At 40.5% G+C, this 15,865-nt stretch overlaps 1 protein-coding gene across 1 annotated transcript in view; it reads left to right on the plus strand.

The window, feature by feature from the left end:
* Positions 1-12,641: 12,641 nt before the first annotated feature.
* The window catches only part of mrtfba (myocardin related transcription factor Ba), a gene marked incomplete at its 5' end in the record, with an annotated part of 34,947 nt that continues 31,723 nt past the window's right edge, over positions 12,642-15,865 (plus strand). The window contains one exon of the mRNA XM_084142291.1: positions 12,642-12,696. Coding sequence (XP_083998417.1) covers positions 12,642-12,696 — 55 coding nt within the window. The remainder of the gene's footprint in view (positions 12,697-15,865) is intronic.

Below are 15,865 nucleotides of genomic sequence, written 5' to 3' on the forward strand. Positions count from 1 at the left end.
ATCCGTGATGTGATGAATTGTAAATAGTAATTGCTATTAGCTAATTCATATTATGGTTTCTATCAGCTGATAGTTGGCTAAATATGACCGCTTGTGTTAGCTCGCTCTTTACTCAGTTAGCACTAGGACTATTGTAGCCTACATTTTCAGATTTGGATGAGAATTGTGTTATGCTACTTCTGTGACTGTCTGAACATTGCATCCAAAAAAAACTGCTCACATTGACTGTTGCGTCTATTGTAACTACACGTTCTAATGAAGTGTTCTAATCACACCGGTTTGAGCCTACACTGCAGGGACCACTGTGTTTTCATATGCGTTATTAATGATTTTCTGATTTGCTACAAATCTTACAAAGGTTGGTGGTCAAGATCTTCGACATTCAGATTTTCACAAAAGGCTTTCTTAGTTCTGATAGAGCATTAATTGTAGTTTGTAGCAGAATGTAATTTTAAATGGTCACGGTCTTTTCTTCCCAGGTCTGTCTCCATGGTTAGTGTGCTGTAGCAGCTGGACCCAGACAGAAGTCTCTCTTCCTCTCCTCCTTCACCCCTTCTTCCAGCGGTGGTAAGGAATGGCATTATGAGATAACGTTGCCATAATGAATGGAACTAAATCCACATTGTGACTTAGCATTTTTTTTTATTAGACTCCTATTCGGCTATATAAACACCTTTAGCCGAACTGGGTCTGTATAACATTCAGTTGTCTAGTAACAGGTAGACCTTTTACTAATAAAATAAACAACCCATGGTAGAAAATTACCCTACTCCATTCCAACAGAAAGATTAGGCTACATCAACCTACATGAGTTAGTTCCAATAATATTAGGCCTAAGTCTGATATTAAGGGCCAACTACTTAAATCTGGAAGATACGTTCGTTTTCATCCCCATGTGTTTCATGGACTCTGGTGTCGTACTAAAAGAAACGGAAGGAGTTAAGGTCAAATTTAGGAGCTGAATCTGAGACTCAACAGTCTCTTTTGAAATGTCCTCCTTTAGAAACTCAGAACCAGCTGTGGCGGGCTGCACAGTTTCTAAAGGAGGACATTGTCAAAAATGTTGTAAATTGATTTGCATTTTAATGAGGGAAATAGGTATTTGACCCCTCTGCAAAACATGACTTAGTACTTGGTGGCAAAACCCTTGTTGGCAATCACAGAGGTCAGACGTTTCTTGTAGTTGGCCACCATGTTTGCACACATCTCAGGAGGGATTTTGTCCCACTCCTCTTTGCAGTTCTTCTCCAAGTCATTAAGGTTGAGGCTGACGTTTGGCAACTCGAACCTTCAGCTCCCTCCACAGATTTTCTATGGGATTAATGTCTGGAGACTGGCTAGGCCACTCCAGGACCTTAATGTGCTTCTTCTTGAGCCACTCCTTTGTTGCTTTGGCCGTGTGTTTTTGGTCATTGTCATGCTGGAATACCCATCCACAACCCATTTTCAATGCCCTGGCTGAGGGAAGGAGGTTCTCACCCAAGATTTGACAGTACATGGCCCCGTCCATCGTCCCTTTGATGCGGTAAAGTTGTCCTGTCCCCTTAGCAGAAAAACACCCCCAAAGCATAATGTTTCCACCTCCATGTTTGACGGTGGGGATGGTGTTCTTGGGGTAATAGGCAGCATTCCTCCTCCAAACACGGCGAGTTGAGTTGATGCCAAAGAGCTTGATTTTGGTCTCATCTGACCACAACACTTTCACCCAGTTCTCCTCTGAATCATTCAGATGTTCATTGGCAAACTTCAGATGGGCCTGAATATGTGCTTTCTTGAGCAGGGGGACCTTGCAGGATTTCAGTCCTTCACGGCGTAGTGTGTGACCAATTTGTTTTCTTGGTGGCTATGGTCCCAGCTGCCTTGAGATCCTTGACAAGATCCTCCCGTGTAGTTCTGGGCTGATTCCTCACCGTTCTCATGATCATTGCAACTCCACGAGGTGAGATCTTGCATGGAGCCCCAGGCCGAGGGAGATTGACAATTATTTTGTGTTTCTTCCATTTGCGAATAATCACACCAACTGTTGTCACCTTCTCACCAGCTGCTTGGCGATGGTCTTGTAGCCCATTCCAGCCTTGTGTAGGTCTACAACCTTATCCCTGACATCCTTGGAGAGCTCTTTGGTCTTGGCCATGGTGGAGAGTTTGGAATCTGATTGATTGATTGCTTCTGTGGACAGGTGTCTTTTATACAGGTAACAAGCTGAGATTAGGAGCACTCCTTTTAAGAGTGTGCTCCTAATCTCAGCTCGTTACCTGTATAAAAGTCACCTGGGAGACAGAAATCTTTCTGATTGAGAGGGGATCAAATACTTTTTTCCCTCACTGTATATTGTGTAGAACAGACTAGGGCTGTTGCAGTGACTGTATTACCGCCACACCATCAGTCATGAAAGCAGTAAAATTCCATGTGACCGTTGAGTCACTGTAATCTCCTCTTATGCACTCTGGACATGCGTTGGTAGTAGCGAACTTGCTAACGACCATCAGGTTGCTAATGGCCTGGTACTCCGGGCTCTATTGTCCCTCTAACCACTCTGACATCAATGTAAATGCAATCGAAAATCACGTCAAACACTTATCAGCAAAACAATATCATGCTTTTAAAACTCACCTCACTGTGATTGATCAATTTGAAGAAGTTCAACAACAGGTTGAAACTGAGTGGAAAACATGGTCGTTGTGGATGTTGTTTCAAAGCCTAACACAATGAAATGGGCCGTGCTTTCTAAGGTGATGATTCATTCAAAACAGCCATATGCATTATCTCTAATACGCATAGGCCTATACAGTGCATTCGGAAAGTATTCAGACCCCTTGACTTTTTCCACATTTTGTTATGTAACAGCCTTATTCTAAAATGGATTAAATTGTATTCCTCATCAATCGACACACAATACACCATAATGACAAAACGAAAAAAGGGTTTTAGAAGTGTTTGCTCATTTATTACAAATAAAAAACAGATACCTTATTTACATACCTAAAGGGGTCCTAAAATTCTAAATTAAATAGCTAAATGATCCATGGTATGACCATCTTAAAAAATTGTCTTTTGCATTTATTTATTTTATTTTACCTTTTATTTAACTAGGCAAGTCAGTTAAGAACAAATTCTTCTTTACAATGACGGCCTACACCGGCCAAACCTGTACGACGCTGGGCCAATTGTTCCCCGCCCTATGGGACTCCCAATCACGGCCGGTTGTGATACAGCCTGGAATCGAACCAGGTGGTCTGTAGTGACGCCTCAAACACTGAGATGCCTTAGACCGCTGCGCCACTCGGGAGCCCAGAGTGCATGACTGCCACAACCCTAGAACAGACACAACTTAGTAAAGGAGTAAGGGATCATGTCATGTGGAGTTAGGGATCATGTCAGCTCTATTCATGAAATCTCTAATTCAGAACCTTGCACCCTCTTCAGCACGACCCTAATATCAGTCTGTCTCCAGCCCATCTTTCCTCCACTAGACAGACTGACTTTATTGTTCTAACCTGGGTCCAGTCTCCAGTGACATAACACCTTGAATACCCAGAGCCTCAGGATACATTTGAACTGTTATATTTTAACTGGCTCATGTGGTGGGTTCAACTACCTCTCACAGTTTGGCTGAGGAGAGGTGGAAGGTGAGTGCTGACTGACCAGATTATATAAATTGCTGCTCTTGCCTCTTGAAATATGAGTATGTGTGTATTAGATGTACTTGTGGGGACTCTTTGGTCAGCGCATATGATCTGAAATAAAGATGGCTGTAGATTGACGGTCATGTAAACCAATGGATAAGGCATAGAGTGATTGATAGCTGCTTGGTTACTCATCGAAGTCTGTAGTATCTAGTGTCCCCACTGTCACCAGTTTTTCTTCTGGGAAAATAAAACATAACAGCAGATACTGATAATGGTTATTTGTCTCTTGAGGCACACTAAAATCAGACTTGTCTTCTGTATCTGTACACACGAACTCTTGTATTTGTGTGTGTGGGTGAGACTGCTTGGTCTCTTTGCAACAGTGGCCATTTTAAGGAGTGGCTGCGATCAAGTCACTGTATTCTGGACCATGTAAGATAATGTTTATTATGCAACAGATGTAAACAATTAAGTTATTCAATTATTGAAAAGATTGGGCTATAGCAATCGAATGGCAACTGTAATGGAACGAAAAGAGATGTTTCTATGTAGAGAATCAACAAGCCTTAAGGGATTCACAGAAAATCCCTGAAATGGTCTGAAGTATTGTATTCTGAAGTTGTTTACAAAAGTTATGAAGTGTGTGAGTCTATGTAGAGCCTGTACCCAACTGTACCTAGACACGTGTAAAATCTTTGTCCTTTAAGTTGGTACATTGGTTGGAATGTTGGTGCTGTTTCTGAGTCCAGAGGCGAGGCAAAGTAAGAACGTAGCTGCATGGTGCCATGCCAATACCCACATGTCAGGATTGTGCCACTTAGCCCTAGATGGATGTGGTTTGAATGGCTGAAGGGAGCTGATTGTGGGACCCGGAGCCATCCATCATAAACCGGTTATTAGGAACTATAGTTACCAAACTGCTTGTTTTGCTCCCTTAACACTAGAACCGCCTGGCCTTTCAGCCTATAAGTACCCACTAGAGAACGTTGCCGGGCGTCCCATTTAGCATATGCATCAGATCAGTGGTGTAAAGTACTTAAGGAAAAATACTTTAAAGTACTACTTAAGTAGTTTTTTGGGGTATCTGTACTTTACTGTTTATATTTTTGACTACTTTTACTTCATTACATTCCTAACTAAAATGATGTACTTTTTACTCAATACATTTTCCCTGACACCCAAAAGTACTCGTTACATTTTGAAAGCTTAGCAGGACAGGAAAATGGTCAAATTCATGCACTTATCAAGAGAGCATCCCTGGTCATCCCTACTGCCTCTGATCTGGCGGACTCGCTAAACACACATGCTTCGTTTGTCAATCATTCTGAGTGTCGGAGTGTGCCCCTGGCTATCCTAAATTTAAAAAAACAAGGAAATGGTGCCGTCAGGTTTGCTTAATACAAGGACTTTGAAATTATTTATACTTTTACTTTAAGTATATTTGAGCAATAACATTGACATTTTAAACCAAATACTTTTAGACTTTTACTCAAGTAGTATTTTACTGGGTGACTTTCACTTTTACTTGAGTCATTGCTCAAGTATGAAAAATTGGTACTTTTACCACCACTGCATCAGATGCATATCAACCCGCAAGGTGCGCAAACATAAGCACCAACGCTTGATAAATAGTGCATAAACTATTAGAAAGGATTAATTGCATGAAGAAATATTTGTGCAAATATATCAATTTAAAATAGTAAAGGATATGTTTTGTATAATTTTACAAAGTCCTAGAAAAAATGTAGGCCTATACCCTATTTTCGTTTCCCTTACAGTAAAAACATTACAGTGTAATACATTTGATCAACTTTATTTGTAGATTTGATTAGTAATAGTTATAATAATTAATAAAGTCCATTTACAGCTTATTTTGACAAATTATAAAGGGAAAAGATGATGATGATGATGATGATGATGATGATGATGATGATGATATAACCAGCCAGGTGCACAGATGAAATTATTTGCCATATTCCAAAACAAAAGCAACAGTGCATGAACAATTGTAAAGGATGAATTGTATAAATAAATATTAGTGGATATATATATATATATATATATATATATATATATATATATATATATATACATACACACAGTGGGGGAAAAAAGTATTTAGTCAGCCACCAATTGTGCATGTTCTCCCACTTAAAAAGACGAGAGAGGCCTGTAATTTTCATCATAGGTACACGTCAACTATGACAGACAAAATGAGATTTTTTTTCTCCAGAAAATCACATTGTAGGATTTTTTATGAATTTATTTGCAAATTATGGTGGAAAATAAGTATTTGGTCAATAACAAAAGTTTCTCAATACTTTGTTATATACCCTTTGTTGGCAATGACACAGGTCAAACGTTTTCTGTAAGTCTTCACAAGGTTTTCACACACTGTTGCTGGTATTTTGGCCCATTCCTCCATGCAGATCTCCTCTAGAGCAGTGATGTTTTGGGGCTGTCGCTGGGCAACACGGACTTTCAACTCCCTCCAAAGATTTTCTATGGGGTTGAGGTCTGGAGACTGGCTAGGCCACTCCAGGACCTTAATGCTTCTTACGAAGCCACTCCTTCGTTGCCCGGGCGGTGTGTTTGGGATCATTGTCATGCTGAAAGACCCAGCCACGTTTCATCTTCAATGCCCTTGCTGATGGAAGGAGGTTTTCACTCAAAATCTCACGATACATGGCCCCATTCATTCTTTCCTTTACACGGACCAGTCGTCCTGGTCCCTTTGCAGAAAAACAGCCCCAAAGCATGATGTTTCCACCCCCATGCTTCACAGTAGGTATGGTGTTCTTTGGATGCAACTCAGCATTCTTTGTCCTCCAAACACGACGAGTTGAGTTTTTACCAAAAGGTTCTATTTTGGTTTCATCTGACCATATGACATTCTCCCAATCCTCTTCTGGATCATCCAAATGCACTCTAGCAAACTTCAGACGGGCCTGGACATGTACTGGCTTAAGCAGGGGGACACGTCTGCACTGCAGGATTTGAGTCCCTGGCGGCGTAGTGTGTTACTGATGGTAGGCTTTGTAACTTTGGTCCCAGCTCTCTGCAGGTCATTCACTAGGTCCCCCCGTGTGGTTCTGGGATTTTTGCTCACCGTTCTTGTGATCATTTTGACCCCACGGGGTGAGATCTTGCGTGGAGCCCCAGATCGAGGGAGATTATCAGTGGTCTTGTATGTCTTCCATTTCCTAATAATTGCTCCCACAGTTGATTTCTACAAACCAAGCTGCTTACCTATTGCAGATTCAGTCTTCCCAGCCTGGTGCAGGTCTACAATTTTGTTTCTGGTGTCCTTTGACAGCTCTTTGGTCTTGGCCATAGTGGAGTTTGGAGTGTGACTGTTTGAGGTTGTGGACAGGTGTCTTTTTATACTGATAACAAGTTCAAACAGGTGCCATTAATACAGGTAACGAGTGGAGGACAGAGGAGCCTCTTAAAGAAAAAGTTACAGGTATGTGAGAGCCAGAAATCTTGCTTGTTTGTAGGTGACCAAATACTTATTTTCCACCATAATTTGCAAATAAATTCATAAAAAATCCTACAATGTGATTTTCTGGATTTTTTTCCCTCAATTTGTCTGTCATTGTTGACATGTACCTATGATGAAAATGACAGGCCTCTCTCATCTTTTTAAGTGGGAGAACTTGCACAATCGGTGGCTGACTAAATACTTTTTTCCCCCACTGTGTGTGTGTGTGTGTGTGTGTGTGTGTATATATATATATATATATATATATATATATATATATATATATATATATATATATATATATATATATATATATATATATATATATATATATATATATTCATGAGAAGATATAAAAACAGTCATTTGTTGATTGTATCGGACACTGTATTGTGCCCTTATACGAATGCCTTTAGGCATGAATCAATCTCGTCTTCTTTTTATACTTCGGGTCCACAGTCAGCACACAGCTTTGGGGCTTTGTGTGAGCAAGCCCCACAAACAAATCATTTGCACTGCACATAGTTTTCATGGGCCTTGTTTCGTGTGCACCTGCTGCAGGTGTCTCATAATCTCTGAAGCGGTTGTGTGGCATGGTCTCTCAGAAAAAGTCCACCCAATACCTATCAGACAAAAATGACTCCACATCCATGCTCTTTCCACCGTATGCCCCGCGGACATACAAGAGTGCAAAAAATGCTTTGAGTTTATCCATAGACATGTCCCACGTACTGTTTCCTTTTCTGTGCCCATGAGCAACAGTACAATCGCTGGTGTGCTGCAACATCCGCATGTCACAAACTCATCACTCTTTTCAACCCAAACCGTGCCACCCAAACCGTGCCATTCCTCCCAGACTCCTGTTGGGATCACCATCTCAGTTGGCTCTGTTCTGGTTTCTCTGTGGCGAGGCTCAGGCATTGGAGGCGGAGGCTCGAATTTGATGAAGACTCTTCATCAGCAATGTTGATTTCAAGCTCAATTGCCGATCCAACTCTTTTATTTTCTGCAGAATTTGCAATGCTGTCAGTGCGTCCATTAGTTTGGTTGGGCTTGCCATTGTGAACTACACACATTGTATGTTGTACTCAGTGTCTGATTTGACTTTCCGAGAGGAAATTATATACAATTTCCAGCCTTTCATTATAAAATAATTAGACTGTCCACAATTCTTCATTACACTATTGTTCTAAATTCAATCATTCAGATCAATCAATCAATCACCTTCTTCACCCTCATCATTCAGTTCATTGAAGTCACATGCACCATTATCAGTTTCTATTTCCCATTCAGCCATTGACGACAGAATAGCTATTTAAATTGTAAGTGTGTTACTAGTTTTTGCTTAGTAGCCAGAGCAATGTTGCCGCGTGAGTGGTCATGTGCTGAATGCATGGACAGCACAGATTCTTGGAAAAAGTGAAAATTTGGAAATAGCTGCACTCTTTCTGATACTATATAGAAATCAAAATATTTTACTTGCATGTGACTCAGAAGTAGGATTTTATAAAGTGATTCTCCTTTCCCTTCATCTCTCAATTACAAGATGCGCCCATCTATTCATGTACAATTTGATAACTGATAGGTCTATTATTGTGACTCAACAGATTATTGTTGATTTAATCTAGTCTATGAAAATGTGTAGTTTCGATGAGCCGGTTGTGCAGGCTGACTGACATCGTTTTTTTAAAGTAAATGAAACATTCCTGTAACAGCTTTTACAAAGTAAAATGTAAATGAGAATGGTATCAACCCGCAAGGCGCGCGGTCAAATTATTAACAAGAGCGCCAACGCTGATAAATAGGCATAACACGAACTCATTACAATGTTGTTGTTGGCCTAATTTTTAATTGTATTCTCAATTATCGGCCATTCTATCCATTTGTCATTCATTCAGTGGGCTGGCATCGTTTGCTTCCCTGGATAGAGTCAAGGATATGTTTTGCATTATTTTAAAGTAAAGACCTACTGCAACATGTAGCATGTTTTTTTCCCTTACAATACATTTCATTAGTAATAGTTATAGTAAATATAACAGTTCCATAACAGCTTCTTTTTACAAAGTAAAACATAAAAGAGAATGGTATCAACCTGCGTGGACAAATTATTTGCTGATAAATAGGCATAACACAAACTCCTTATTACACTATTGTCTTTCTAAATTAAATCAACCTCTTCACCCTCATCATTCAGTTAGGCCTAATTTAAATTCAATTGTGAAGTAAGGTGCAAAATTATCGCCCATTCATCCATTTGTCATTCAGTGAGGCGAGAGAGACGTGTTAGTGCCTGGCTGGGTACCAACGTCCTATAGCACATTGTCTTGGCGGGTTAAGTTGGGAATAGGTGTGAAAAAAACCTGGTAAAAAGGCTCAAAATAATTTTCTGTTTGTGATTTCAAAATTCTGACAAATGAGCAGTGTAAAATACAAACATTTAGGAAAAGTCAGGGAAGGAGCAGGACATAGCTTATTTTTTGGGCAGATTTTTTATTTACAAAATCAAACGTCAGTGGCCTATTCTAGTGTTAAAGCCTTTCCATTCCCACTGTTTCAAACCACCATCAGTTAGGCAACTCTGGACACAATTAATTCATCCTAGTGACTGAGCTTCTTTCTTATTATAAATGTTGGTTAAAACGGTTATTACACAAACACACACACACGCATCAATACCTCCTAAATTAATAACATGGTTAGATGACACTTCCAGATGGTAGATTCTATATTAGACATTCCACACCACCACTCCCAGTAGGTTGAAGAGTGATGCCAACCTGGTAATCATGTTGAGTTACGAAGAACACTCTTATTCCAGGGCATGTTGTAACATTCTTCACTAATTTATGCGTAGTAAAAGTTGATTCAGCCTTTTTGAACACGTCCCTGTTCTGTTCTTTGTTTGTGTCATGTGAAAAAACAAAACAAACATATTTTCTCTTCCCATGCAGAGATCGTGACATCACACCAGGACGGTAACCGCCCCTGCTGGTTACCAGGGAGCTCCCTGATTCCACCCCTGTGGAGATGGAGCCCCAGGGGCTGCTGGGAGCAGAGGGGGATTATGGGATGTTGGGTCTGCTGGTGCCCAGTCCTCAGAGTGAGGCGGTCACCCATGAGCTGGAGGAGCTGACCCTACAGCCCAGCAACAACCTGCCCCCCCTCAACGAACGCAAGAACGGTGAGTGGGGAGGAGAAACACACACGCAAGCACACACTATTGTGATTGACAAATTGTCGCTTTTGGTTTTGAGTTGTGACCATCTGTACTCGCTGCATGTTCTCAGCTGAAAGACATTGAAACAGACTCTGTGGTAATAGTCAGTCATTATAAGGAATCAGCTTTCTATCATGCAGGCTAACCATTACTCACACTGCACAGTTGTTGTTCTGGCAGCTCTATGGGTCTGGCTATGGCACTGATGAATGAACACATGATTACTGGGTTGAACAGGGCTTAAGAAATGCCATTCTGTTTGCCAGCTCCTAATGACAGCTTAGATGGCTTAAGGATATCAGTCAGACTGATTTTATATTGGTCACCCTACATAGGAAGTCTGTTTCTCATACATAATGATCAATGATCATTTTGTTTTGCTCCACTGTGATAGATGTGGTTGATTGGTCAGTCACTTGAACAGTGCTATGTTTGAAAAGGCCTTCTCACAAGATGGAACTCAAGTGAACCTGCCATAGTCATGTTTACATTGTCTTTGTTTACAACTGTGATTTGGTCTTTTAACCCTTTACACTCGTACCTGTATATGGGTTGAAAATTGCAGATTTGGGCACTGATAAGCGTGTAAATTGGAACGCAGTGGCTGTACAGTAACATGCTATATATTACATCTGAGCTCAGTCTCTGCGCTTCACAGCGTTGTATGGATTTTGACTGACAGCCATTCTGAACTTGAGCACTGCACGCAACAAGATGTTGACCCCATCCCTCCCCCTAATTGGGCAACTTTTGCAAATGTTTTGTTATCTGAGTGGTAAATGGTTTTAAATTAAGAGGACTCTATGTATTTTGAAAGATGAGACGATGAGGATTATCTTCATTACTACTTTACGGCCGGTATGTACTTCCAAAAACGGGGGTAAAAAAAAAAAGTTTTATTTCAAGGCATTTTTTGGTTGCATGTAACTTTTCATTTAGACCTTTAATAAATATATATACCCACACATCCCATGCACTTCAGACATTGAGCAACTGGGAAACTACATACTGTTGAAAGTTGAATCACAGGGGAGTGGTGAAAGTGTCAAGCATGTCAGACTCCTTGGAATCCTGGCCAGAATCTCTCACCCTCTGAGTTGACCTGGACTGAGTTCAATGAGCCAACCCACAGCTTAGGAAACACTGCTTAGACTGTGTGTGTGTCTGTGTTAGGGCTGGGAATTGCCAGGGACCGCAGGAATATGATATTATCACAATACTTAGGTGTCGATACGATATGTATTGCGACTCACACGATTCGCGATTCTATATCTATTGCGATACAATACTGCGATTTGATCTTCCAAACGTAGTGCTCACTATATGTCTGTTGCAGAGAGATGAGAGAGCATGATAACTATTTTGGATCAGTCATGGAAATAAAAGTGATGAAAACACGTTGGCTCACTATTTAAAAGAAGATTGAGGCCAAGCTATAGGATGAAACGTTTTTGCGCAGGTACAGCCGACTAACGCTACCAACAGTTATTTTTACAAATCGATACTTGGAGTTAAATATCAGTATAATATTGTCCAAAAATAATATTGCGATATGTAACTAGATTTTTTACCCCCCCATCACTAGTCTGTATGTCTGTTTTTGCATGTAAACTTGCTGCCGGTGTGTGTGCGCGTGTATTGATGTGTGCATGCACGTATGTGTGTTCTGTTTCTGTGTGTGTAAACCTGCCTTTTGGGTGTGTGTTTTATCTCCTGTATGTTAACTCAGCCCTACATAAAACAGTGTTTACATATCACTATGACTGGCACAGTCTGGTCAGGGTGTTCCCCAGGGGTCAGTGTGGTTACCACATGGAAATGTGAATCAGCTAAACTAAACAGACCCCAGTGTCACTCAGCTAGTGTTTTTGTGACTTTCTTTTCTCCTAAAAGACGCTGTAAGGTGTTAACTTGAACTGGTCCACCTCCTGTCCTGCCTCTTGTTTCTCACTGGTGGGTCGGTTGCTACTGATGAGGACAGGCACAATCCATCGACTGAAGCTTCGATACAAACAGAGTCTAAGAGAGTGTGCAAAGAGCGCAAGAGAGGGGGCAGTGGTTGATCTGCCTACAAGAGAAAAATTGTGAGCGACACAAAGATAAAGAGAGAGGAGAGGAGTAGTAGTAGTAGTAGAGTAGAGCTTTGAGAGAATATCGAGGCATGGACATCCAGGCAGACTTGGAGTCTGGAGGTTCATCTCTCCTGTAGCTCTCTGTGTCGACTGACAGACTGACTGACAGATAAACATATGGGACAGTAGTTATTCAGTCGCGTGCAGACCTTCCAGAGCCTCCTCAGCTGATATTGACTATGGCTTGCCTGGATGTGGAGACCCACTCACTCTGCAGGGACAGGTTCGGATCAGGTGATTTTCTCTTTCAGCATTCGCTGCACTGCCTGTCTGTCACCGTTGCTTGTTTATCAGTTGGTTGGCACATGGTGCTTGCAACACCATAGTTATGAGTTTAATTTCTGCGTGGGCCACAGAGATGTTATCATTGTATTGTATCATCAGTTACAGACAGTATTGTGTTAGACTGGCGATTCAATGAGGGGAGTGGATTGGAGGTATTTTGTCAGGGTCGGATGAGGTTTCTGTCTGCTCAGAATGACTCAGAGGTCACAGGCTACTGAGCATACTGTTAATGCAATGTGATGGATGTGTCACATAGAGAGGTTTTAGCCACTAAATGGTACAACTCAAAATGCATGTTCTGTTTTCATCTAGTAGACTGTTGTTTTTGTCTGGGTAATCAATTTGGTTTCCTGGTTGCAATAATGTTGTCGTTATTGTAACAGGAAGGAAACACAGAGCTATTATGGTAATCAATAAGCTTGGGTGGCATACCGTATATAACGTATGCCGGGGTATTTGGAAAACAACACAGGATGGTTTTTCAATACTGCCAGGGGTGTTGCCAGTGGTGTTGTCAGTTGTAATGTTGTACCCATTTGTTTGAACTCCTCTTAGATCTGCTATTGTTAGCTCAAAAGAGGAGCCCACTGTGGTCTGCTCACGCAGTGCTTTTAGTTCAAATGTGAATTCCATAAACTTGAATACCCCCTTGGTTTTCAAATCACATAGAGGGCTTGGGCTGTTGCATGATAGCAACCGAAGCCCATGTAAGTCCGTTTCTAACATTCCATCATTGGTTACTCTGGGAGTTCCTCATATTGACATTGGCTGCGGCCTTAGGCCCTATGGTGCTAACCTTGGAAAAGTTATTCAAGTAATTTCTTCTCCTTCCTCTATTACTAATAGGGATTGACCAAATGGTGCAGTTCTGTGCAATCTTATAGCCATACCAACTATATCAATATCAACCATCAGACAGGGCCCGCAACCACCTATTGAATGTAGCTTGTTTGAGTTGGAGTTTCCATGTGACTTTAAAAATCGTAAAGGATTGGGTTGATGCATCTGAACATTAGGAGCTTACTTCCTAAACTAGATTTCATTCAGATCTTGGCTATGCAGACAAATCTGGACATGCTGGTATTGACTGAAACCTGGATCTCTGGGGACATTCTGGACTCTGATATTAATATTGAAGGTTATCTCTTTGGTCAAATCAATTTGCCTTGCCAAAAAATTTGAGTTACTATCTTTTAAGCTGAGAAAATGTGTCCATAACTGTTATAGGAGTCAGCTGTCCTCCCTCGGCTAACCTTTGTGCACTCGCAGAGTTAACTAGTTTGTCTTATTTTACTAAATCAGAAGTTATTATTCTGGGTGTCCTGAATTATGATTGGGAAATGCAGGCTTTGGACAATCTAAAAAACGTGTAATGATCTAAACCTAACCCAGCTGGTGACCTAGCCTACACGGCATAACCCTAAAGATCCTTCAAAGTCAACTCTGATTGATCTTATTTTGACGAATACGCCAGAGAAATGTCTCTTAAGTGACCATTGCCCAGTTGTTTGTGTTATACATGTGAGAATACAAAAATCGAAGCCTCGTGTCATCACAAAGAAGAACTAAAAAAAAATCTGTGAATTGCCTTTTTTACACTATCTTTATTTTAGTGACCTTGATTGTATTTCAGCTATCCCTGAACCTGATATAGCTTTGAGCCTCTTTGCAGATGTCTTCAATACTATTGGGGATAATCATGCTCCCTTCAAAAAATTAAGGGTTAAAGGTAGATTGAATGCCTGGTACACTCCGGAATTATCAGAAGTCATTCATAAAAGAGATGATGCTTGGGTCAAGGTCAGGAACATGGGCTTAGGCCCAGACTGGCTAGCTTTTAAGAAACTGAGGAATCAAATGATTGTGTAAAAGAAATCAGAAAGGCTAATGATTATTATGTAATGGGTCCTTCAAATTGTAATGGGAACCTGGCTAAATAAAGGAAAACTGTCAAATACCTGAAGGGTTCTACTTCCTCCTCTCTGCCAAATTAATTTAGACACTGGCCTCATTGCCATCATTGATGCATTTAATCACCATTTTATTTATTTGAAAGAACTTCAATGCCAGTTCACAATGATATTGGGCTGGATGCTGATAAGGGAAACTTGCTTAATGATCAGAGAAATGATAGTCTCAGCTTTTCTTTTAGGTTATTTGCAGAAATATAAGTCCTGGATGCTTTGCTAGCAATAGACAAGAAATCCACAGGGGCTGACCAATTGGATCCTGGTCTGCTTAAGTGCGCAGCGCCCATCATTGTTGGCTCAATAACCCACATTTGTTATTTACCATTGTTATCAGGAAATATTCAAAAAGTATGGAAATCAGCTCTTGTGCTGCCACTCCATAAGTGCGGGGATAGTAGTGATCTTAATAATTATTGCCCCATTCAAGGCTTCCATGTCTAGCTAAGATTCTCGAATTGTTGGTAAATGTACAACTTTGCTCATTTTTATCAGAGAAATGTATTTTGAATGTAAACCAATCAGGGTTTAGGCCTTGGCATAGCACTATTACATCAACCACTTCAGTTGTTAATGATTTTGTCAATGCTTTAGACTCTAAAATGAAATGTGCTGCTTTGTTTGTTTGTTGACTTGTGAAAAGCTTTTGATACTGTTGATCATGCTATTCTATTGAATAAGTTGTCCTCTATAGGCCTGAGCTCTGACGCCTGTTCATGATTTCAAGATTATTTAGTGACAGAACTCAGGCCATCGTGATTGATGGGGTAAAGTCTGAATTTCTTTAAGTGCATAAATGTGTACGGGTCGATTTTGGGACCTGTTCTCTTCACTATTTATATAAACACCATTGGTAAATCTGTTAAAAATTGATAAATTAATCTATATGCGGATGATGCTATTGCCCTGACTGTTGATCTGGCTGTGTCAAAACTACAGTCAGATTTCATAGCTATGCAGTAATCCTTTGCTGATTTAAAACTTGTACTTAATGTCGGAAAAATTAAATTAATGTTGTTTTTAAACTCTCGTAAGAATGTTTAAAATTTAATTACATGTTCACTCAGATGGTTCTCCAATGGAACGTGTTTGCGCATATAAGGACTGTCCCCGACAAAAAAAATCTTGGTTGACCAAAAGTTGTCTGTTTT

Source organism: Coregonus lavaretus, assembly GCF_964263955.1.
Source record: "Coregonus lavaretus genome assembly, chromosome: 25".
NCBI lineage: Eukaryota > Metazoa > Chordata > Actinopteri > Salmoniformes > Salmonidae > Coregonus > Coregonus lavaretus.